Here is a 23,715-nt window from a genome sequence, read left to right as displayed (position 1 = left end):
CCTTAAAAAATATAAGAAACGCAAGTGGAAGAACATTCAAATGCAAATAATTGTCAATGTTATGCTCATTCATGAATATAAAGACAACACTTGTAATAAGAGTTTATTTACAACTTCTTCACTGGGTTATTTTTTTCTTTTATGAGTTGGTGTCGGTTTCATCCACAAGAACTTCTGGGATACCCTAAGGGGACTCATCAAATGCCATTACCTAGGAAATCAAAGGAGGAAAACATCCAGAATTAGAATGAGATCTTGGTGAAGTCAAGCCACAAGATTTTGCTGTTCAGCTTACTAATTACCAGGCGTACATAGCGTAGCACAACTCTAGTTAAAGAGACACACACGATTCAACATAATGGAAGATGTATTTTCTCCCTATTGAATTTGATGTCCTAGAAATACAGGTGGATATAGCACGCAACACAACAAAATATCTGCATGATTAGGCCATAAAATAAGCAATATTCAAAATATAATTCTCAGAGGGCTCAAACTCAATTAGTCTTTTTTAATTCAAAAAACAATCATTTCCCTTTCATATAAGCTGAAATTATCTTTATAGATACATGGTATAAAATGTTTCCTAAAACTAAGTTGGCTAACAAATCATATAAACATGCATGATAATATGAAAAATATTGATCTAATTTCATAAATATTTTGTAATTTCCAACACTAACGTCAGAAAGGATCTCAAGCTTTTCTCTGTTTGTATTTTCTTCAACACAAGAAATGCAAACAAGATCATGCGTGTTGTTATAAATTTTTTATGAAGTACAAAAAACAAAATTCCCAGAGAAAAGTGGAGCAAAAGAATTGAAACCAGCATAATCCTTTCTAGTTGTTAAACAACTAAACAAGATTAGCAGAAGTAAGGAAATAAGTGCATTCAAGAAAACATTTGTACAATAACAATGAAAAATAAAAAAAGATGGACAAACTGTTTGTGAAGAGTCAAGTTTCACGTCATGTCAAGTGAACTAACTTGCTATATTTTAACAAACTGTGCAGTGCGCATAACTTTGATTAAGAGAGATGATCCCACATAATGTAAAAGTCTATGGTAAACAGGAAGACTTCAAGAGCCGTGCAGAACTAAGCACACAAAGGAGAAAATAGTAACACTAAACATATGATAAAGTTCAGAATTTACCATGCCACAGACTGGGCAGTTGTCACTTCTTTCCATCCACTCGTATATACAGCCAAGATGAAAATGGTGAGAACAACTTGTCATTATTTTTGGGTTCTCTTTGGTATATTCTGCACAAGAGGATGCATAAGAATAAGAAAAACAAAAACTTGCAATAAAACACAAATGAGTTTAATATGTACCATAAAAAACAAACTCAACCCAATACGAGCAAAATATTTTGAACTCTGCAGAGGAATCCATGATTGCTCATGTTCCACATTTAAAAACACAAAATTCACATACTAACACCATTCACAGGATGGGAGCATCCTAAGATTCCACCTCGGGGAATACTATTTGTTATTCTTGAATGATAATGCCACATCAAATATTTTACGCATGAGGAACAGGATTCTTATGTCAGAAGTAGTTTTACCGCCTACCTTCAAGACATGTTGGACAGACATCTTCATCATCTGAAGAAGTATCAATATGAGTAAATCCACTTGTTTTGGCCGTTGAGAGCTTCAGCAATAATTTTGAATTATAGTCCTTTGATCCATCTTCACATGTAAATTCATTCCATTTATTCTTTTTGCTCATGGGCTCAGCCTCTTCATCAACTTCCCTATTTCTTAGTGGTTCGGTTTCTTGATCATGTGAATGACTCGAGCCTTTTTCCCTTCGGGAGACTAGTCCATCACGCTGCAACCGGAAGAATCTTGTATCTGCGTCATATGGTAAAGGTCTTGGAGGAGAACGATACATATCAGCTAAAGAGTTATCAAGTGATGTAATAGAACTAAAAGAGCCAGTCGCCAGAGTGGATGAAGGTAAGGCATGCTCATCTCCTCTATGAAACAGTGAGGCATACTGCATAAGTAAATTTTTTTATCAAGAGAGGACTAATGATATATAATAAATTTCAGTAGCCTATGCAGGACATGATTTCGTTAAACAGAAAGCTTCATGCAAAATGTTTTCGTTATAGAGAAAGGAGAAATCACTATCTCAATTTCAGAAGCATTGGCAAAGCAAGAGGGGAAGCGAGCCGGCAGAGGTTTGTCATACAATATCTCTCTTAAATTTCACCACTCTAAATTTTTGAGATCTACTTCCTATGTGGAAGAATAATTCAGTAGCAAGTTTGTATAACCAACTTAATCTAGCTGAAAACTAAATGCGAAGTTTGAATTCATTTTATGATGTTTACGTAAATGCGGTTTTTTAAAAATCATATTGATAATTTAATGAATATTTCTTTTTGCTTTCTGAAGCAAATATTTTTTAAAATAGATATCACACCATGTAAGAATATGTTGAACTATGTAAATTTTTTAAAATTTAAAACTATAATTATTAGATTAAGATGTCATATAATAATCGAGTTATTTTGGGAATGGTGAGAAGTTGAACAGAAATTGATGATTTAATAAAAAATTGTGAGGTGTGATGGAAATGTATATTTTTGAGAGAACAAGGTGAAAATATGTTGCTTTTATTTCTGGAAAATGTAACCAAACATGGCCTGAATTTTTGAAGATTAAACATCATTAGTAAACTAGGAGATCATACTGAACAAATGTAATGCATACTGTCACCGGAGATGCTTAGTGTGAGCAATCAGAATTATATAATTGAATAAAGATTTAAAACATCAGAGAATCTAAATCAAAACATAAAAATCAAAGCTTACCACATGTAAGAAGTTCTGAACAAAGCATCGAAGGCATATACAGTTCCTATACAGAGAGCTGTTTGGATTATGGAAAAATTCACAATCATCTCGCAAACCGCAACAAGCCGCGCCCATTATCGCCAACCTCGGATTAATTAAACCCCTGGAAATTCCTGTTCCCCCTCAGGATTTTCGCACAAAACCTGAATCAGGCCATAGAAACCTTAAAAGATCAAAAGTGATGGCGCAGAAATAACCTAAAAGGCTAAAACAATAATAGAAGACCCCCGAACTCAGAAAATATGAATTAGCTTTGTGAACCAGCGAGAGACAATGCAAATGCCCCCCTTGTTGTTCTCTCGTCTGAGAGGCCTCAAGCAACTGAAATAAATATGTTGTCACCTGCAAGATCAAAACAGAACAGATACGATCAGTGATCGAAAGCAAACAAATAAATGAAGATGGCCCAGACACAAATTAGTTGTTAAATACATAAATTTTTATAATCAAGCTGCACTGAAGTCAACATCAAATCATCAACCCCGCACCGACATAAACACAATAGGGAATCAAGAAAGCAAACAGTCGTGAAAAGCTCTGAAATGTCCACTTTCTTCAAAATCGAGCAAGGAAGAATCACTAAGTTCTCAAATCTTTCAACAACGACTATCCAATTCTCGGAATACCCACAAAATTTGGACTTGATTGTTCAAACCCATTACAGATTACACAGTAGGCCAATTCCCACTCGACAATTGTGGGGGAAAAACATGATAAACACAGGACAAAATTAAAAAGTAGAAGTACCTAGCTTACGGAGATAGGGACAGATTATTTGAAAACAATATCCGATGTCAGAAGATCGTATCTATATCTGTTGCTATATTCTGCAACATTTTGATCTTTTTTTTTTTTTTTGAATTTCTAGGAGGAGACGACGACTTGAGTGGACTTTTTGTTGAATGGAAAATAATTAGCAATATCAAAAAAAACTAGAAAGCGCGTTAACAATTGACACGCTTCGGGTCGGGTCGGGCCTCGACTTTTGAATTACTTAATAAATCGATACAATAATTGTTTGTTGTCTGTTGGTAAAAAAGAAAAGAAATACTTGCTTTTTGTCACATTAAAATAAATATATAATAATAATAATAATAGAAGCTTATCATAGTTTTGTCCCTCTCTCTTTCACGAGTTTTATCTTGTCCCTATTTTAATGTTTATATATCTTTTTTCTCTCTATTAACATACAACAGAGTTCTTTTATACATATTTTTCACAAAATAAAAAATATGATCATTGAAAGATAATTTATTTATGGATTTGTCATCGGGGACAAGATAATTAGTATAGTTATAAATTTCAACACAACAGAGTTTTTTTATACATATTTTTCATAAAATATGATCATTGAAAGACAATCTATTTATGGATTTGTGATCGGGGAGACATGATAGTTAATATTGAGTTATTATAGTGCATCTTCATGTTCCATTTCTTTCAGGAGTGTATAAGAACAATGGTTACCTTAGTGTTTCTTGCTACTGGAGTAGCGAGTTTTTCCGGGCATTGCTTGATCACTTGTTTTATGCAGATGGCTTTTAATTTTCTCAATTGTATCTTGTTCTAATCCAAGTTCAATACGATTGAGTTGCTGTTAACAATCTCTTTCTATCAACGGTTCATATTTGACGTTGATCATTTCATTTCATCGATGGACGAAGTTAGAATACAAATACAGATTGTTGAACTAGGATCATTCTACGAGTTGCCACCAGTTTAGTTGATCAAATTTATCATACTATCACCGTCAGGTTGGCTTTAATGATATCGGTGTGTAGAATTTTCATCGGATTCTTCCTCTTATTAATTATAATGGGCTACACTGGAGATTCAGAAGCTACGATGTAGGGTAAATTTTAGTTCCCTGAAACTCACTTCCACAATAGAAGAGTAACTCGGCAGAAAAGTTATGATCAACCTTTTGAGGCGAAACGGCACTTTCTTTAATTTGTGAATGAATATTTCGCAGCTCTGCTTAAGGCATTTTATTCATATCCCTTGCGTGATACCTGAGTTCCCATTAGTGATAAACCAACAGATCAGAAAGTGCGAGAATGGTCGAAGACATTTAAATTGTAATACGCATGTGGAAATTGTAAATTATCGCTGGAACATGTTAATCCGTAAATTCTTAAACTATTTGATTCATTGAATCCACCCTCACACCTAAAATAAAGAAGCTTGTTTTCCGTTATAGAACTGCAATCCATATGTGGCAATTGATCAATCTTGTTATCCTGCTACAACAGCTTTATACTCTGTGTGTAAATATGGTTTTGCTCCACTAAATTCTGTGTATTTTAATTTCACCCTCCTACAGTGATTTCCAGCCTCCACCGTTGTTGTACATCAGCTCCCGAGACATCACGGTATATGGGTTTACTCAAAGAACAGACCACAGAGTATCAAACAATTTCAATATTCCAACAGCATTCTGTGCGTAAATTTCAGCTGTACTTCTAGATTTCAGATGAAAAAACAAAAAATTCGGGTGGAGTGAGTACAATTTATACCTCTACTAAGTCAGAGAGACGGAGACTCAGAGGGGAGCATCTTTCACACTATCTCCTCTTCATACGATAACTGAGTTTCATACAAGGCGGTGATTGATATAACATAAAACCTACGAACAGAATGTCAACCTTAGCCAAATACTAATCATATGTACAGGAGTTCAAGTATCAATTCTGAAGCAATCCAATCAAAATTTAGTAACCAAGACGATCATTCAGACAGGTTCTTCCATCACCAGATTGACCTGTGCGAAGAGTCGTAGCACAAAAAACAAAGGAAACAACGCAAAAGTCAACATCCAAGTAGTCTCAACTCTCAATATTTAGTAAAAGATTGATTACCTTCAGGCGGAACCCACGTAGCATCAGACTCGTCATCCAGAAAAGATGGTCGCTCTGGACCTAGCACCCGGTGCGGCTTTCTCCCATCTTTAGTTTTTTTATTCTTGAGCAAATTTTCACCAACAGGTTTTTCTTCCTCATCTGATGCATGATATCCTCTTGAATGCTTCAGTAACAAGGCCACAGCATCTTCCGCTTGAAGCTTAGAATCAACAGATGATTCAGAATATTTCACCTCATTGGCCTTGGAAATTTCAACATGTTTCCGCTTCCTTATTATCAAACCTGGGGATGCATCTTCAATTCTTGTTTCCACCTGGGAAGGATCTGGTGTGATCAGCATCGTCCCCCTATCTTTGTAGTCAACAAACTGATCTTTCTGCTGTGAATCTACTGGCACTTCGTGTACAATTTCTTGAATTTTCCTATCCACGACAGCACCAAGCCATTGTGGCTTTGTAACGGTATATGCAGGAGCTGAAGTCTCAGCTTTGTCAGGTACTGACTCTGATTCTTCCTGCTTTTCACCAGATTTTGAAGCCGAATCAATAATAACCATGTCTTGGACTGTTTTAACTGATGAAGCTTCTGCTAGAATACTTCCATTTTTGTCCAAATCAGGAATATGATTCACAATTGCTTTAGGTTTCTGTGCATTGAATTCCCTCCTTCTAGCAGCTTCTCCTGTAGGATCGGCAATTTTCAGCAAGTAGAGAATCCTATCCAACTCTGACTGAAGAGTGGATAACTCTTTACTGATCTTTTCCTCATTGTCCAAAACTGTTGCAAAGCAAGAAAACAACCAACAAAATTTAGTGAAGTGATTTACCGGGCATATAATCCCCCCAACACCACTTTTGCCCATTCATAAGAGGGTTAAAGTAAAGAACAATCACACATCAGGATTATCATCCATTCAGAGAAAATCTACATCTTGAATTTGAGTGGTAGTGCCACTAAGGACCCGCCAGTTTGAAGGAAAGATCAGACTTCTTGTTTGGATTTCGTCACATCAACAACTAGGATGAAGAATCTTTTTTTGATTAGAAGAATAGCCATTTGCATTCAAACTCGGTGAATATTATTTGTTCAGAAAATTTTCTCAAGTGAACTAAATTTAACCCAATGACCATAAAAACATTTCTTCAGAAGAGAACTGTATTAACCTATTAAAACAAGTAGCTGAAAGAATGAAAATGAAAAGAAACTGCTTGCCAAAACTGACACATCCACAAGTGACACAAATTCTTTGGGATGTTTTAGAACACGTCAGTGACAGAAATATGATTCAGTTTTAGACAGTACAACAAAATATAAATGTTCAATCTCTTGTGATAAATAATAAAAGAGGAGACAAAGAGAGATCCGAGAGTAGAAATTTATGTTGACGAAGACTTAACACACCTAACTGAGACGAAACTGCACTCATGTACGCATCAAGTTCATCTCCAGCTTCAACCACCTCATTTGTCTCTGTTGCTTTGTCCTTGCCCAGAAGCAGCTTTCTCTTATCTTCCATCTTTTTCACTATTGCATCTTTCTTATCGAGAATAGAATCAGCTGTTTCTACAGATTGGTCTTCTCCAGTCTTGTGCTTTGAGGACTTCTGTGTCCGATCGTAGAAATCATCGTCATCACTGCTTGTGAATAACACATGTATACAGTAAACGTATAAGTCCTATTATATGACATTGAGATTGGATTTCAGTGACAAGAGAGAAACTACAGAACAAAGAATACAAGGTTCAGTGCAATTTTCCACAGACAGGTCAGGATATTTCACTTACTGTACAGAGTTAACTAAAGGATTTGTTCATGTACCTGAAATAATCTTCTTCATCTTCAGTAGCTCCTTTTTTCTTACCTCGGGACAACCTTCCAGCTCGTGCACCCAAACTTTCCCGAATACTATCATTCAAGGTCTCTTCCAAATTCTCAAGCTCTTCCATTATCTAATAAAGGTTCGTGTGTTAAAATTACAGAAAGCAAATTGATTTTCAAAACATGTCATCCATAAATATAATAAGTCAAAATTGCAGGGATCGAATTAATAGAAACATCTATTACTCTAAGAATGAGATTGTCATATCAATATTTTATGGACAAAAGTGTTTGGTAAAAGATGAATTAGGATTCACAGCCCAAAGGCAAAGAACACTCTGAAATATAGTATGTCTTCTACTACTTTTTGGTAATAGACGAGTGATAAATGATGGCACTGACTGTGTGCGACTGGATATGAAATTGACTTACAAATTTCTAGCCCTCAAACGAAAATAGAAAATTTTCCAAGTTATCGGCTCGGCTTAAGGAATCAGAAATTTCTTATTTCTTGATTCTTGACTCAGATGTAGGTCTGATAACAGTATCTACAGTGTCCACGTAAACAACCAGGTTTTCACCCATGTTCAATGATTAGTATGATTTTTAATATTATTTTTGACTGAATAGAAATTGCTTTCGAAATTTGTTTGACCAAATTGAAAACACTTTTGAAATTTGTTAGACTAAATAAACTGAATCATCAACTGGCCATAAAAATTGTACACCGTGCAGCTAAGCCAAATGTTTTAGCAATGTGGATAAATATCTCTTTCAAAATGCCCACATAATTATGATATACCTGTGATATTCTTTGCTCATTTCGAGCAATCTGAGTTTGCTGTCCTTGAGTCAAGCCACCTTGAGAAATGTCCTTCACTCGGATAGAATTTATCTCTTTCTTCATGTGACCAATCTACGGAAGAACATGAAACCATTGATGATATAGATTTACAATTTCTATACCAGAAAATGTTGCCAGCTACATAACTAGAAGACTAATATCCGACATAAGGAAAGGAGGACGTACGATCCCTAAAACAACACGCAAAGTTATGAGAGGTTTATATAAACAAATGGTGGAAGACAGATATATTCCAGGTAGGTAATGCATGGTCACAAATATCAAAAGAGAACAGAGATGTTAAGGTAAAAATCAACCATGACATGAAAATGTAAATGGATCAAAGCTTCGAGCTCACAAATACCGGTCTAGGAGCTTAAAAACCAAAGAACATGTGATAAATTATGGCTATTATAGATTTCAACAGTTCATAAATTTGTTCTTGTGGCTCAAAAATATACAGCTTAATACGACAGCAATGAGATAGGGAAGCACATAGTTGTCAAGGGCACAAGGCGCACCAAGGCACACAAGGGCCATGGAGCCTGAGGCGCGAAGCGTAAGACGAGGCGCGCGCCTTACCAAAACAAGGCGCACATTTTTTAATTTTTAAAAATATATATTTATCTTAGAATAAATATATTAAATATGAAATAATTAGGTAACAATGTCACACGAAACAAAAAATAATTAATAAGTTCATAATAATTAGTAACATCATTAAAATTCTTCAATAATCCAAATCAAACTAATCTTCTTCCATTGAATTATCAGACTCCCCAGAACTTTCGGACTTGTATTCTTCTTGGTCTTCGTCATTTTCTTGATCAACATCAATTTATTCTTCATATTCATCCAAAATATGTGAAATCGGTATTTTTTAGATTGTTTTATATGGAGATGTCCACACATCGTTTTCCTATTCAGAGCTCTCTTCTTCTGATTCCGTCATTGGAGCGTTGGGTTGCTAGGGTTTGGGTTTGAGCTTTTTGTTTTAAACAAGTTATTAAAAAAATTTCACTCAGGCGCGCTTACTTCCAAGGCTAGTCCAAGCAAACGCCTGAGCTTGCCTTAATGAATCGTTTCGCCTGGTGGCGCTCGCCTTTGACAACTATGGGGAAGCAATTTAAAAAAAGCCGCTTTTTTTGTAATAAGCACATTTTTCCTTTTTAAAAGGTAATGTTTGGATGCAAAAGGTGTTCTAAAAAATCAGAAGCCTGAAAATTGAACTTCCGAGCTTCTGGTTTAACTTGTCCGTGAATTTTTTTAAAAAAGGACATTTTTATTGCTCTATACAAATCAGAAAAGTGTTTGTTTAAAAAACAATTACGCGAAGATTAAAACATGTTCGATAGTGATTTTAAGTTTTCAATTGCCGGCACGAGCCTAAGGTAGGCATGCAATGAATTTAAATTCAGTCAAATGCAAAAAAAAAGTAATTTGTGCAAAGTACGCAACAGAATGCATTCATGAAAATTAAAAACATCTTCTGGTGACAGAATACAACTAACCTTTTCAAGTCTCTTGACTACTTTATCTCGTGTTTTTTCTTGCTTTTCTGTTAGCTGACCCTTGTAAGTTTGCCAGGTAATCTCATCAATTTCCTCCTACACATTAGAAAGCATTTTGTAACAAGGATAAAAGAACAGGACAAAACTAAACTGGTAAATTATGAGAAGGTTAAAGCATATACATACGAAAAAATTAAGGCCAAAATAAGATAATAATTTTTTTAAAAAAAATTTAATTGGATCAGTTAGCATTTGAAACGAAAACATAAGTAGTGAGACATGGAAAATCCAAAATTTTGTAGATTGTAGCTCTTCTCATCCAGAGTGGAAACAAAGATGTGGTATGCTTTTATTTTCAGGTTCAAAAGATTTTGAATTTCTACAAGACAAGAAAAGGAGTAGAATAATACAACAATGTTACTTCTATACAAGAATCAAACCCTGGATAACATTGGTCCTGGAACTACTTCATTCCGAGTAAAAAACATAAAATACATAACCTCGGTTTCCTCAACAGCATCCTCACGCATGCCCCATGAAATTCCATCAGCACGAGATGCTTCCACTCTTGCTCGTCGAAGTGATGCTTCCATATCTTGCACCTCCAGCCGAAGCTTGGATTTTCTTAAACTTTTCGAGTCAGCTTCCTTTCAAACAAGACCATACACGGAAATCAATCTCAATACACTGGAATTAATGACATAATAAGCGAGTACAAACTGATGCTGTCATTTTAGAGCCATTTACCCATACAACAACAAACAAAATTGTGATCTGTATTTTCCAGAATGTACAAATTACTTTATTAATGAGCAAATATTAGGCTACCGAGGAACTTGAAACTACAGATTATTGTAACAAAAGAATCTTACCTGTGGCATCAATACAGATGGTCCTTGAAATATGTACAACCTAGATGATCTGTGCCAAGAAAAAAATAAAAATAAGAACAAAAGCTGCCAAGTTAAAATAAAATGGAAAGGTATACCGAAGATCTCACAAGATTTAAAATCTATAAAAGTTAAGAGAATTTCATAAAAGTAGAAGAAAAGGTGGATTCAAAAATCGACACTCAAAAATTCATGCGTGAAATTAAATATGTTAGCTGAGTAAAAAATAAACATAAATTCCGAGGCCGGAGTTACTACTTACTGGCCAAAACGGATGACATCACCAACATGCAAATCAACGAAAACCCTCTTCTTTACCTGATAATTCAGCCAATAATGAATCACAACAAAAAAGGTAAACAATGAAAGATTCTTATTTCAACATGACAAAAAAGAAAAGATTCTTATTTCAATATGAAAATAAATAAAGAGATGACCACAAAGATTTATGTAATCCATTTAAAGTTTTTTGAAAAGGAGAAAAATTACGCAATCAACACGAGAAAAGATGCAACCAGTAAGACCTCATATGCTTCGGCCATCTATAGAATGCCAACTTTAAAGAACAGCATACAGTTGCTGCTCAGTGAATTTCATGAACAAGAAATTTGATACATTTATAATTAATGCAAGTAAAATAAGATAGATTCATATTTCATGGACACAATTACAATATATACATTGTTGAAAACTTAACTCGAGTCACACATGGTACTCAAGAAGAAAATTTTATACCTGGTTCTTGTTTATAAATGTCCCATGTGTGCTGCCAAGATCATAAAGATATGCATCTCCACTTCTTTTGAACTGAAGAACTAGAAAAGTGAGGCATGTTTTAAAAGAAGTTGTCAGACACTTGTGAGTTATATTTAGTACCTGCATCACACTCTTATACCAAACGAAAAACATAATCCAAACCAAAAGAAGGAAACTTTTATGGTTTTTTGTCAATAGTTTGTAACAAAAACCAAGGCTCTTATAAGATTGACAACACATAAAATGAGGCTGAAGAACATGTAGCCTAAAATTAGAACAATAGCAGATGATGTATCTTGATATTCAGCAAACTGTAATTTTCCTGGATAACTCCTGCTGCATTTTGGCAATAACAAACATATGTGCCAAGGGAAACTTCCAAACATGAAATGTTACTCGATAAACAATGTGCATATCAAAGCTCAAAGTGTCAAATGCTATTCCTGTCATCAACTCAGCCCTCAACTTCTGAGTAAAATATACAGCTTTTGAAGAGCATAAAGGATATCATCCTCCGCCTTAAAAAGGCATTTCTCGATGCAAAGAACCAAGAGAAAGCAGCTCATTTCACAAAGAAAGTGCATGCAATAAAACCCATTATATGTTACAGGAAAAGCAAGAATTCAAAAGGAATCAAATATTGGACTCGCGGAAGAGTGAAACAAAATAACATTAGAAAATAGAGGGTGAAAACAATTTAGAAAGCATAGCTAAGAACTGTACCAGCATGAAACCTAGAAATTGTAGGATGCTCGAGCACAAAATCACAAAGATCCACACGGCCAAACATGTAAGCCCCCTTCTTATTCCTGGACGAGTATACCAGTTGTAAATGTAATGCAATGAAACTTAGTTAATAGACATAATTATAGAAAAAGCAAGTAAAAACAAATTTATCACTTTTGTTTCAAAAAATTGAGCCATGCTTTTGGATTGAGATACTCAAAGGATTTCAAATCTATATTTTAAAATCTATTTGAATTGTATATACGAATATCATTTATGCAAATTTCAAATCCACCTCTACCAATTTATAAGCATGTATTAGTAATTATACTATATACCCAAGATGGTTCAAATCCTTTCTTAAATCAAATCACACATCCAAATACAACTAAGTTTTTTTCTTAAGGTAGCTGGACATCTTGAGAAAATATAAATGCAACAAAAAATACACGAGATAAAATTTTTAAAACGCTCTTAAAGAATTTCCTTGGTTAATATTTAAATCAGAGCAGGAAAAAGGTTTTCTTTAATCCATTAACTGGATATCCAACATTTTTTCCCAAATAACTAAAATGCAGCATATAGTGTAAAGGGGACTATGATAATTTAAAAAAAAAAAAAAAACCAACAACAAATAAGTATTAAGACCCGAAGGTATGAGTTACTAACACGTCAAATTGATTAACGATGGCTCCATCTTTCAGAACTTCAAGATAGAAATGGTGGCAGGGGGTTTCGCTCCATTCAGGAATCGTGTACGGAACTGCTGCATCGTTTTTGCTGTGTTCGCCCTTCTTTTCAACGTTATCAGAAGTAATACTGTCTGAATCAGCAGGATTGAAAAGTTGAGTGGAATTCTCAGAGGGATCGGTCTGGTGCGGATTTATTTGAGGTCCTTGATGATTTTCGTAGGATTCGGATTCCGGCTCAGATTCTGAAGTGTTGGGAGGTAAGGGAGGCGGTGAGAGCAGTTCAGTGGTGTCTGTTGATTCGGAGACTGAGGGTTCAGCCTCGGCGACGGCAGTCGAAGGGTTTCTTGGAGGCGGAGGGCCCATGGATTTGGTCATGTCGTGATTTTCTTAGGTTTGTGAGAGTTTGGTCCGTCTGAATGGGACACAGCGGCGCTGATTGAAGGCGAAAACTGATGTTCTGGCATTGGATATAACAGCAACCCCCGATTTAAGTTCAATTTGTAAAGAAAAACTCTAAAACTATTTTTAAAAAAACCAATTGCAAATACTACATAAATGTTTAATGCTCATGTTTTAAAAATAATAACAAAATATTCTCATCTATAACTTTGAAACAAGCAAATACTTTATATTATGTTTGTACAAATTAGAGTAGCAAACGAGTCGAATTACTCATGAATTATACGATCAAAATTCGACTGGAGTTTAAAAAGATCGAACTCAAGTTAAGTTTGAGTTTTAATTGTTTTTACTCGAATACCTCATGAGTTACTCCAGTAACCATATATTATTTTTAATAAGATATGTATTCAATGGTGTTTTTGTTCATATAAATACAAAGTTTAAACCCTAAAATTATGATACAAACGGTTTTTAACTTTTCGAGTATGAAATCGACTGACTTGATATTTTTCATAATATGAGTTCGAGCTTGAAATCGAATACTCGATGGAGCTAGAGCCTACAAAATTTAAATCGAGACAAGTCGAGTAGTTGTTGGAAAGTTTAATGAATGGAGATTAAGCAAGAAAAGCATAAAAGAAACTCGAAGCTGGAAAAGGAAAAAAAATTGTAGCAAGATAATATAGCGCGGGGGTGCCACTAGTAAAAATTTCCATGAGAGTTTATTTGAACCATGAGCGCCCACGCCCGGAAGTGGTTTGGGGGTGCTGGTAGTTGTCTATTCACAAAAAAGTGTTTTGATCGATTTTTGCACTTCAGAAAGAAGTCTTCGTCTAATTGAGATAACACATATATCATAGACACAATACACAATATAAAATATATAAGATAGAAAAAGAACATATGGATACATATGCTCAAATATTCTTCTTTTTTTTATATATAAAAAGAGTATGCAATATTTCTGATTTATGAACTTGTGTTTTATTGTGTTATAATCACAAGTATAGTAGTTGTATCTTAGAAGAAGAGTGTCACGTCTTGAAACACCTAGAGCGAGACACAATCTTCCTAAAAAAATCGTGTTTCACACCAGCCTCAACTGTTTCATCTTCAAAATTTCATCAACATCAGATGAATTATTGCAGACGCATAAGAATTGCCAACAATAGTATGATAGTCGAACTCGACTCAGTTCGTGTGCATCAATATCTAATATTAATATTGTATTTATATCTGTTGAGTTTAAACTCAATCAAGATATTTATTTGTTTTACGATAATCCTCTTGAATATAAATAAAGAGTGATATTTGTCATTTTACGATTTTCCTTTTGACCGAGGACGGAAACGATAATAATATAACTTAGAAGAGCTATATATAATATCCAAACTTGGCGATGAAAATGTGGGATTAACAAATCCTTGAGAGGTCATTCAACATGGAAAGAGGTACACATAATTTTAAATTTTGGTTGGATTCTTATTTAATTATTGTAAACGTGGGGGTCAAAAAAGAACTATAATTAATGTATTTGATAACACACGAGAGAGCCAAGACTTGCGACATTATTGCTAAACTATGAGTTGCGAACAAAATCTATGAAGGTGGAATCTGGTAGATAGATTTCATCTTTGTTTCTAATAGAGAAACATATTTATCAAGCACAGACACCACAGCTTCAAACTCGGTGACTTGTTGCTCTATCGAATCGATCTGGTGAACATATTCGTCGAAGCCACCGCTTTTAGATTTCAGTTGCTCCACATATACTCTTAAACCAGAAGCCACATCGCCAAAGCCTGCGTATTCTTCTGCCACCCTTATATTCATTTTCTCCAAAAGTTTGAGTATGTCGTTTGTTCCCTGAGACATTTGAACAGTTTCAGGCTTTCAGGTCACAGGATGAGAGCCATACATAGCAACAAGAGCATTGGGAAAAGGTTCAAGGAAATAAGAACAAGAAGCCATCAAAAAGTTATGCATGCATATTAGCATCATCTACAACATTGCCAGAATTTCCTCGAAAAATCTTTACCTAGACCAAAGGGGATAAGCATCATTTGCATTGATTTCAAACTCACTTGAGATGCTAACATAAGGAGTAAGGGCTAATATCATAATTTGGGAAAGGATTGACTCGACGGGCAAGATGGTTCGATTGGATTTATTTGGAAGAACAAAAGTACTTACAGTTTTGAAAAGAATTAAACAGTGAAATATCATAGTTCTCGAACGCGGCTGTCCCACACAAGAACCGCCTCTGAACGAAGTATATACATATATAGCACTTCTCCATGAACTCATTCGCTATACATTTATTAAACCAACAAAAAATCTAATGAAGCTATTACCTGAAGGTCGCCTTTGATCACGTTAGACACACTGGTGAAGAGATCATTGAGGGACTCGGCCAGATGATCTCGTTCCATCTCCTTCCCAGAAGCCACTCGGGGTGTCCTGCTGGACTAGTTGACCTATATCCGTCATGCAGAGGCAACTGTTTTTTAATTAAATTGTCAAATTTTTCCCTCCCTTTCACACCTTGGTACCCTTAAAAATCTCTTTCACTAACAAGAATTAACATAAATTTCCATACAATAAAAAAACAAAAGAAGAAAAAGTCTAGTCGTATCACAAAATAATTTGGGCGTGATCATACAATTTCCCTTCATGCAGTGATCACTCTCCCATTAGTCAGAAAAGAAAACAACTGGGATCATCAAAATATTTCATACAACACTTATTTTTGGATTGTAGATACATCAATGCACAACTAAAAGAAACCTTTCATCAATGTACCAATTTTCCAAAGAAAGATATAATCAATATGGTTTGGCACCCAAGACAATCTATCATTCTTAGGCTGATAGATATGGGCCACTATAATGAGTGTGACCACGAGACGCGAGATCAAATATCCAAAGTGATCTTGCAATACCATGAAAGTCAACAATAACTACGCACCAATAGTGGATAGTTTCCACAACAAAATGATTTCTATGCATCTGTGTAATGCATTTCCAGACACGAACTTGTCATAATCGACCCAAATTTCTTGTAGGAAATTTACCAGGTGAAGGAAATTGAATATCTATTCTTAACTACACTTCAGCGTCAGAATATCAGTAAATAAATTATCAATCTAAGAGGCACGGGAACTTGTCTCCTGTAAATCATTAATCAAGATAAACTTCCAATAATTTGGCTGCTGTGCATCATCCCCAAGAATTACAAGCATAATCCCCAGTAAGGATTAATGAACAGCATATAAAATCGCCGCCGGAAAGAGCCTATGCCATTTCTACCAGGCAGACCAGAAAATGCTTATCAAAGCAGTAGCTTTCTCCAATCAAACATATATATATAAATAAATAGATAGATAGATATTTCGACCCATGAGATTTTTAGCAGTTCAAATAAATCATGAAATTACAGAAAACCACTTCCTGAAAAATCTCGAGGTACATTCATGATAAGCCCCTAATAAGACTCTGATGAATAGCAGAATTCACAATTTAGAACTGAATCTAATCACGGCAAGATAAATATCCAGGAAATGAATCGGGTAAGCATTCCAAACTCAATAATCAGGCATCACTATTATTTGCGTTTCTCACAAATGTAAATATTTTATCCAATTCAGATTTTTTCAACAAACTACCAAAAAAAAAATTTCAACCGGACATCAAACCAAAGTGACAAGTTCAGAAAATTCAGCAATTCTTTAACAAATCATCCATCAAAAACAAAACCCAAAAAACCGAAATTTCAATACCAATATATGAATAGAATGAAAGAAAGAGATGTACCTGTAAAGGCAGCTTCAAGAGTGTGTTTGAGAGAGAAGCGAGGGCCGAGCTATGCTGTGATGGCGAAATGGAGATCGGAGAACTAAGTGGTCTTACATGGAAAACATAGAAAAATTACAGAAGGCACCCACAAATTTCTCAAATAATAATTACCCCCAATTATTTTGCGATTTATTACAATTCGCCAATCTGAAATTTTTTTTGGGGTCACAAATCACATGTTCACAGTTAGTTAATTAATGATTATTTTAAATTAGCTATGGACAAAGTATATGAAACTTTTTTACTATTTCTTTTTCCTACTACATTTTCTTATATTCTTATTTCAGATTTTATTTTTATTATTATTATTATTATTATTATTATTATTATTATTATTATTATTATTCGCATCCTAAATTTACTTTTCAATAAGTTGTACATAATAATTTATTTCCCTATTTAAATTCAAACAGTACTGATTCCAGATTTTCATAGATTTGAAATTAGTGGCAATTTTTTTTTTTATAGTTTTTTGGTCTTAAATATATAAATTTATTTGTTTTTTCATATACATCATAAAAACATTGAAAAACAAAGTTTAGATACAAACTTTTTATTTTATATTAATTTAACTTATTTAAAAAATAACTGTGTATTTTTCATAATTTAGTTAATACGATATATTATTAAATGAACTAGAAAATATGCTACTAAATATAAAAACTAGACTATATATCTGAGAACATGGAGTATTTCATAAAAGCAAAACGTAATAGTTTAGAATAATCGTTGATTTTTTACGGATTCATTCTATATGAAATATATTAATTACCAGGCTCTAACAACACATGATACACAAATATCAAATCCAAGAGGGAGGGAGAAATCAAACTGGTGAAAAAAGAGAACGCATACATATCTAATCTCATGTTTGACGACGACGACGACGACATCGTCGAAAATACAATGCAAACACAAATGATACACAACTAGAACCTTCCACTTTCAGAAAGACTACTCGAATATTTAAGTTGAGCTGCAGAGCGCAGGAGCAATCGAAACCCAGTCGTGCACACTTTTAAATCCAAATATTTTATCTGAATAAGTACAATTTCATTCTGATTATGTTGACAGATCCATTTTTAACAATATATGTCTTTAGCCTGTAAATATCAGAGGTGATCGATTATTCACGTTTTGGTGAATTCTTCTTGAATAGTGAATAGGCGTCACTGTATATGGCCACCAGATTGGAGAAGATGGCTAAAACAATCATGAATATAGATAAGATCTTGTCCTTATTTGTGGCGAAGCCATACGGGTCCCTGGGCCAACAAGAACAGTGTCACGATTAACTTCACGTAATTTGGGCATAATTTTTGTGGGAACTCACATAATCTAACGCATTCAAGTGGTTCATAGTGTAATATTTCGCCCCACGTCAAATTGTGGAACGTGTGTGACTTGCTTTATATGACCGAGCAATGACCACTTCTAGCAATTTGGATTATATCAATTTTTGTAAAGTGAGTGCAGATGCAAATCAGCTACTTTAGAAAACCCATTGCCAAGAGACACTACTTGTATGGTATTGTGTGCCTGGGGCATGACAGAAATAAAAAACTTACCGGAGTGCCACCGCAGATGGAAGGATGAAACCAATGCAAACAGCAGCTGTAGCTCCAGTGAACTGGAAGGCGTCCCAAATGCTTGGTATGAAGTTTGCACCCAAAAATATGACGACAATGAGCCCAATACTGAGCAACGCAAACCTGGAGTTGTCTGACACCAATGGCCTAGCGGATGGAAATAGGAGTCCATCTATGTTTAGCCTCAGGGGATAAAAAACAATGGGAAAAACGAGCATCAAATGGGCTGCGTAGCTAACACGGACAGTATCGTTGAGTAGTGACCCAAATGGAATGCCAAGATCCGTAGAGAAATTGGCAAGAACGTCATCAAGTATTGCTTCACCAAATAAGAGGTACCCGAAGATGCTAGTCATTGCATACACACTTGAGCAAAGGAGAAGGGAGGTTCTAACAACAGACTTAATCTGTGTGCTATCATCAAGCTCGTTGGCTATTGAGTGCACTGCAAAACAGAAAATGCATCCATCTCAAAGAAACCATCTAAGTTTCTATAAGGATCTCAATTTGAGGACATGAACACAAATCTCTGACTGATTATAAATTTAAGAGCCATTGTACGTTTACATATTTATCGAAATTTAGCTTCTGGTTTTGTCAAATGTAAAAGCATAAAGTAAACATGTGCAAATTAAGTCCCAAAAATGAAATTGACGAGTTGATTACATACCATTGTAATGGCATATATATGCGGTAACAAGAACAGGAACTGTGGTGAAGAGGTTAAAGAATGAAGCAATGTCGGTGATATTGGGAAGCAATCTAGGCATCAGAACAGTTCCATTTATCAACTTAAAGAGTGTAATCCCAACAGTAATGAGAAGAAATACAACGGCCAGTGCAACTGATAGAGTAGATGTGTATCTCAATGAATCTGTAAACAAATGAATAAAACATTCAACATTTCAACTTCAACAAATGAACGGAGAAAATAAACTACTGACAAAATCTGTAAACAAAGGCAAATAATAATAATAATAATAATAATAAAAGAAAATTCCTTGTGTTATTCTTGATACAAGATTAATTCGACTAATGTGATTCATGTATTTGGTGGGAAACTAGTTCACATGACACAACTAACTATATAGAAAAAGGAAAAAGTAAAAAATATGAAGCAAAAAATACTTCAAAAGCGTAACATAAAATTCAATGCCAAGAATTACGGAGAAAGTCACATTGCTCATGCAGGTTTGGTTCATTAAGGTGAAAAATCATGTCAGCAAGTAACCTATCTCAAAGCATGTACCAAATTTCGAGCTATTGCCAAAAAAAAACAAGAAGGGGCTCACCAATTCGCTTTAAGCCTGCCAATGGAGCAAATATGACAAGGGCGGTGATAAGAAGAACAAAAAAACGTGTATTCCACCAGTGTTCTCCAAACCAGCCTTCAAGAACACCAGCATTATGGACTCCTCCGGATGTTGTTCCAGAAAGCACATCACCTTAACGTTATAAGCATTCACAAAATTAATAACAAGTCAACAAAAGCTTTAGGATCGAGTGTCTACATTGGTACCAAAAGTTATAGTTTGTAACTCCAGTGCAATACAAGACATTTAAATAATATAATAGCTTAAACACTATATTTCAATTTATGTGCTGCCAAGTCTGCCACATAGTGCAGAAGGGACATTTGTCAACTCCCAACAGAAGGGCTGTAATAACTTTGTGGGGAGATGCATGCTCAACTAAAAATCAATCAAGAAAAATACCTATGATAATCATATACACAACAAGCACACCTACGTTGTTGACTAACACACAGATTTGAATCAATATCCTGCCATATTTTCCAAACGTATCCCCCATAAGTCCTCCATAAGATGCAGACTTTGAAGTCCGACTAAACCTAAGCAAAAACTCAATTGAGGCCTCTGTCAAGAATGCCATAAAGATTATCAAAGCAATTCCAAGAATGAGTCCCAATTGCTTCATGGTCGCAGGTAATGCCATTATTCCGGCACCAACAATTGTCGTGGACAGATTAAACACGGCCCCAGTAAACGAAGCTCCATTAAATTCATCGAACCCGATCCCTTACCTCATGCTTAGTGGGCAACAATGGGGATATCTCGTCGACGACTACTTGCTTGCTCTTTCTTGGCTTTTTTTCTTGCGTGGACTTGATACTTCCAGTGGTCATTTTTCAAGTAATTGTCCAACAATTGTGTCAAGATTGGACTTTTAATGTAATTACAACATAACAAACCCCCGGGCTTGTTCAACCTAAAGAGATCAGTTTAAAACACTTTAAATTAGTTACTTTATATTCTTCAAACTCAAATTAAATATCATAGCAGTGGAAAATACCTTAACAAGCAACTCTGAATCCCAAATCAAAATTGTCTGGGATCTTCTGGATACTTGTCTGAATTCATTAAAAATCAAAGAAAAACTCAAACAACCAATCCAATTATTGGACAAAACTCAAGCTTAAAATCCAAAAACATTCAAAAATCAAAACCCACGAACAGAAACTTTATACCTCGTCATAAGTCAGCTGATGATTAGAGGAAGCGATGATGGGAATGAAAAGAAACCGAGAGCTAATTTTTCACGTTTCTTGAAATGGGTAATATGATAATATGATCAAATCAAGTATGCCGCTACAGAGACCGTGACGCTCTTTGGTTTTCTCCAAAAAATTCAATCAATGGCAGTAAATTAAAGAATTATATTGCTTGAAAGAAGTAAGTGGGCATTTGCTCTCCATAATTCTATTGCTTGAAAGAAGGAAGTGGGCATTTGCTCTCCATACATAACACATAAATCGATAACCACAGGCGTCGTTTTCCTCCGAGAGTCCAATCGATTGAGGAGAGAACGCACCAAAACGACCCCTGCTCGTTGGGTATCGCGACACTCAAATTATCTTCGGTGTGCCCAAAATTCCATTTTCACCTGAAATGAAAGCATAAAAAATAGAGAGAGAATAATTCGGACTCGATTTCTCTCTCTTTAATATTTATATTATTATATTACATCGTTGGCAACTGGGGCCCGATGTGGATTGGGTGGACATAATTAACCCGGGAGTCCAAATAATTAATGCTGGATGATTTATAGTGATAAACCCAACCTTTAATCAATATTATTAATACAAAATTTTGACAAAAACTCATGTGAGATGACGGATCATATTTTGTGAGACAGATTTTTAATTAGGGTCATCCATGAAAAAATATTACTTTTTATGTTAAGAGTATTACTTTTTTGTTGTGAATATCGGTAGAGTTGATTCGTCTCACATATAAAGATTCGCGAGACCGTCTCACAAGAGCGACGGTCAACAGAATGTGGGGACCACGCGACCTCATTTCGTTTGCCCCTAATTGAACCATTAGCATTCGTAATCCTTAAATCAAGTAACAATTGGATAATAAAAATGGTATTCTCAATTACTTAAATAACACGAGCTCTTATTAATTAATTGATAAATATGATACCATGTGTCATCAATTGTGTGTGATTAAACGGACTCGTAAAATGTAATTAAATGTTAGGTAACTTAAATTGAGTACTATATATATTAATTCTAGGATCGATTACTCCGACATTATAATTATCTAATTCAACTTTTATTGGTGTTGATGATCAATTTTCAGGAATTAAAAAAAAAATGAAATTGGAACAATGCAACAATAATGTAAAATCGATTATCATGTCAATCCAATAAAGGCACAACGAATATAATAGAGTAATATATATCTAATTATATAGAGTCGATGTATTGTCAACCCGATGAAACATTATTCCAACTGTATAAATTCATAATTTTACATTAAAAAAAAAAAAAAAAAGGTTTGCTCGCTCAACCACCAAAGAGATACGGTAAGCAAATGATAAATCAATAATGAAAATTATTGAAATAAAATATCAACCAATAACCAAAATACATTACTCAAAGAAATCAAACATTTTTACATTAACATGGAGGACAAACAATTTCGGATTTTCAAACTCCATTGAAAAAATTCAAATTTTTAGGAGATTTGGAGGTGTTAAGTTTTTATCTTTGGGGAAAAAAAAATTCAGGAGAAAACTGACGCTAATGAAGAGAAAAATGGGTAACAAATGTATATGTTTAGTTGGAATTAAAAAAAAAAAAAAGTCGGGAATTAAATTTAAAAAATTATTATAGAAACTGAAGCATAACAAAATATAGTGCATTTTCAAGAATCCTTTTATTTAATCAGTTTAATAGCAAAGTAAGCCTATAACTCAACTTAAATCTTTCTTTTCAAAGTATTGAAACGTATGTGAAACTAGTGAACATGCCAACTTTTATGGTTACAACACTGGATGTCTTATATGCTTTCATGGTGGCCGGGATATTATGCCTATTGCGTGTAGCCTCCAGTTCTTGGAGATTGCTACGTACAATTCTTTTGAGATCATTGAATAGATGAGTCGGAAGCTCAATGTTGGGTCATCTGGGTGTTTCTGTCCTAACATGACCAAATCAGTGTGGAACAAATAAACGAGTATTGAGACAAATTCCGAATCACAAATGTTTCTGATTATTAAAACTGATGTGAGCTTTGAAGCGTGAATCCTAAAATTTAACTTGAAGTGTAGTTATGAAATTATGTTTATTTCTGCCGTTACCATAGAGTAAAATATATCTACTGCCTGAAGACTAAGCGGTTGACTTCTAGCAAACCTCAAAATAAAAATTAAGTATGATTGTTTTCTAACTAAAATATCTTGAAAGATTTATCACAGTCCCAACAGTTTTTTTTTTTTTTGGGGGGATGGGGGGGGGGGGGGGGGGGGGGGGGGAAGAGCATCAGTTTTTTTTCTTCAAAGGGAAATGAAAAATCTAATTGACGCATTGCTTGGAATTCAATCGGATTTTATAATTTTTCGGCCAATATTTCCTACACATGTTTT

At 34.6% G+C, this 23,715-nt stretch overlaps 4 protein-coding genes and 1 long non-coding RNA gene across 10 annotated transcripts; 1 reads left to right on the top strand and 4 right to left on the bottom strand.

Moving 5' to 3' along the window:
* Window positions 1-25: 25 nt before the first annotated feature.
* On the bottom strand, window positions 26-3,793 carry LOC142522527 (E3 ubiquitin-protein ligase At3g02290-like). 3 transcript variants are annotated; one of them, XM_075625971.1, is made up of 6 exons: window positions 3,624-3,793; window positions 3,110-3,218; window positions 2,835-3,019; window positions 1,582-2,011; window positions 1,157-1,266; window positions 26-211 (listed from the first exon to the last, which is right to left on the bottom strand). In XM_075625971.1, exons 3-6 carry the CDS (start codon window positions 2,949-2,951, stop codon window positions 185-187), a joined length of 684 nt encoding a protein of 227 aa, XP_075482086.1. In that variant the 5' UTR covers window positions 2,952-3,019; window positions 3,110-3,218; window positions 3,624-3,793; the 3' UTR covers window positions 26-184. The 3 variants fall into 3 exon arrangements, with proteins under 3 accessions (XP_075482086.1, XP_075482085.1, XP_075482087.1); XM_075625970.1 differs by lacking the exon at window positions 3,624-3,793 and adding an exon at window positions 3,365-3,609 and having other exon boundaries at window positions 2,835-2,989; window positions 3,074-3,218; XM_075625972.1 differs by having other exon boundaries at window positions 2,835-3,218; window positions 3,633-3,788.
* A 1,488-nt stretch (window positions 3,794-5,281) lies between these two features.
* Window positions 5,282-13,454, bottom strand: LOC142521744 (uncharacterized). 2 transcript variants are annotated; one of them, XR_012814374.1, is made up of 13 exons: window positions 12,952-13,454; window positions 12,280-12,365; window positions 11,536-11,615; window positions 11,063-11,118; window positions 10,783-10,831; window positions 10,411-10,557; window positions 9,911-10,006; window positions 8,358-8,471; window positions 7,556-7,686; window positions 7,139-7,371; window positions 5,735-6,514; window positions 5,393-5,637; window positions 5,282-5,313 (listed from the first exon to the last, which is right to left on the bottom strand). XR_012814374.1 is itself a non-coding variant. In XM_075624907.1 (12 exons), the coding sequence occupies exons 1-12, from the start codon at window positions 13,347-13,349 to the stop codon at window positions 5,588-5,590; spliced, it is 2,220 nt and encodes a 739-aa protein (XP_075481022.1). In that variant the 5' UTR covers window positions 13,350-13,454; the 3' UTR covers window positions 5,282-5,587. The 2 variants fall into 2 exon arrangements, 1 of the variants encoding a protein (XP_075481022.1); XM_075624907.1 differs by having other exon boundaries at window positions 5,282-5,637.
* A 1,438-nt stretch (window positions 13,455-14,892) lies between these two features.
* Window positions 14,893-17,338, bottom strand: LOC142523337 (biogenesis of lysosome-related organelles complex 1 subunit 2-like). 3 transcript variants are annotated; one of them, XM_075627098.1, is made up of 3 exons: window positions 17,189-17,338; window positions 15,731-15,876; window positions 14,893-15,242 (listed from the first exon to the last, which is right to left on the bottom strand). In XM_075627098.1, the coding sequence occupies exons 2-3, from the start codon at window positions 15,806-15,808 to the stop codon at window positions 14,976-14,978; spliced, it is 345 nt and encodes a 114-aa protein (XP_075483213.1). In that variant the 5' UTR covers window positions 15,809-15,876; window positions 17,189-17,338; the 3' UTR covers window positions 14,893-14,975. The 3 variants fall into 3 exon arrangements, with proteins under 3 accessions (XP_075483213.1, XP_075483212.1, XP_075483214.1); XM_075627097.1 differs by having other exon boundaries at window positions 15,731-15,853; window positions 17,189-17,320; XM_075627099.1 differs by having other exon boundaries at window positions 15,731-15,853; window positions 17,155-17,299.
* Window positions 17,339-18,062: 724 nt separating this feature from the next.
* LOC142522353 (amino acid transporter AVT6A-like) lies at window positions 18,063-21,558 on the bottom strand. The gene is given in 8 exon segments (XM_075625680.1): window positions 18,063-18,495; window positions 18,799-19,264; window positions 19,490-19,693; window positions 20,112-20,264; window positions 20,535-20,853; window positions 20,855-21,048; window positions 21,133-21,190; window positions 21,308-21,558. Coding segments are annotated over 6 exon segments (1,392 nt in total). The 5' UTR covers window positions 20,966-21,048; window positions 21,133-21,190; window positions 21,308-21,558; the 3' UTR covers window positions 18,063-18,356.
* LOC142522354 (uncharacterized) lies at window positions 21,401-21,758 on the top strand. The gene is made up of 2 exons (XR_012814464.1): window positions 21,401-21,516; window positions 21,554-21,758. It is a non-coding gene; the product is annotated as an uncharacterized LOC142522354 (long non-coding RNA).
* The last annotated feature ends 1,957 nt before the right edge of the window (window positions 21,759-23,715 follow it).

Source organism: Primulina tabacum, chromosome 13, assembly GCF_025594145.1.
Source record: "Primulina tabacum isolate GXHZ01 chromosome 13, ASM2559414v2, whole genome shotgun sequence".
In the NCBI taxonomy this organism is placed as follows: Eukaryota; Viridiplantae; Streptophyta; class Magnoliopsida; order Lamiales; family Gesneriaceae; genus Primulina; species Primulina tabacum.
This window is presented reverse-complemented; position numbering and strand designations above follow the sequence as displayed.

Bases quoted from the DNA above. Each gene is read 5' to 3' on its own strand.
- LOC142522527 (XM_075625970.1), bottom strand. The intron at 2,990-3,073 runs GTTATTTCTGCG...GAGGGGGAACAG, and splicing joins TTATTGTTTTAGCCTTTTAG to GAATTTCCAGGGGTTTAATT. The intron at 1,267-1,581 runs GTAGGCGGTAAA...CCTCTTGTGCAG, and splicing joins CTGTCCAACATGTCTTGAAG to AATATACCAAAGAGAACCCA.
- LOC142521744 (XM_075624907.1), bottom strand. From the start codon at position 13,349: ATGACCAAATCCATGGGCCCTCCGCCTCCAAGAAACCCTTCGACTGCC. The intron at 10,832-11,062 runs GTAAGTAGTAAC...TTCTTGGCACAG, and splicing joins GATGTCATCCGTTTTGGCCA to ATCATCTAGGTTGTACATAT. The intron at 8,472-9,910 runs GTTAGTTGTATT...GTTCTTCCGTAG, and splicing joins TAGTCAAGAGACTTGAAAAG to ATTGGTCACATGAAGAAAGA.
- LOC142523337 (XM_075627098.1), bottom strand. From the start codon at position 15,808: ATGGAACGAGATCATCTGGCCGAGTCCCTCAATGATCTCTTCACCAGT. The intron at 15,243-15,730 runs GTAATAGCTTCA...CAAATGTCTCAG, and splicing joins TGATCAAAGGCGACCTTCAG to GGAACAAACGACATACTCAA.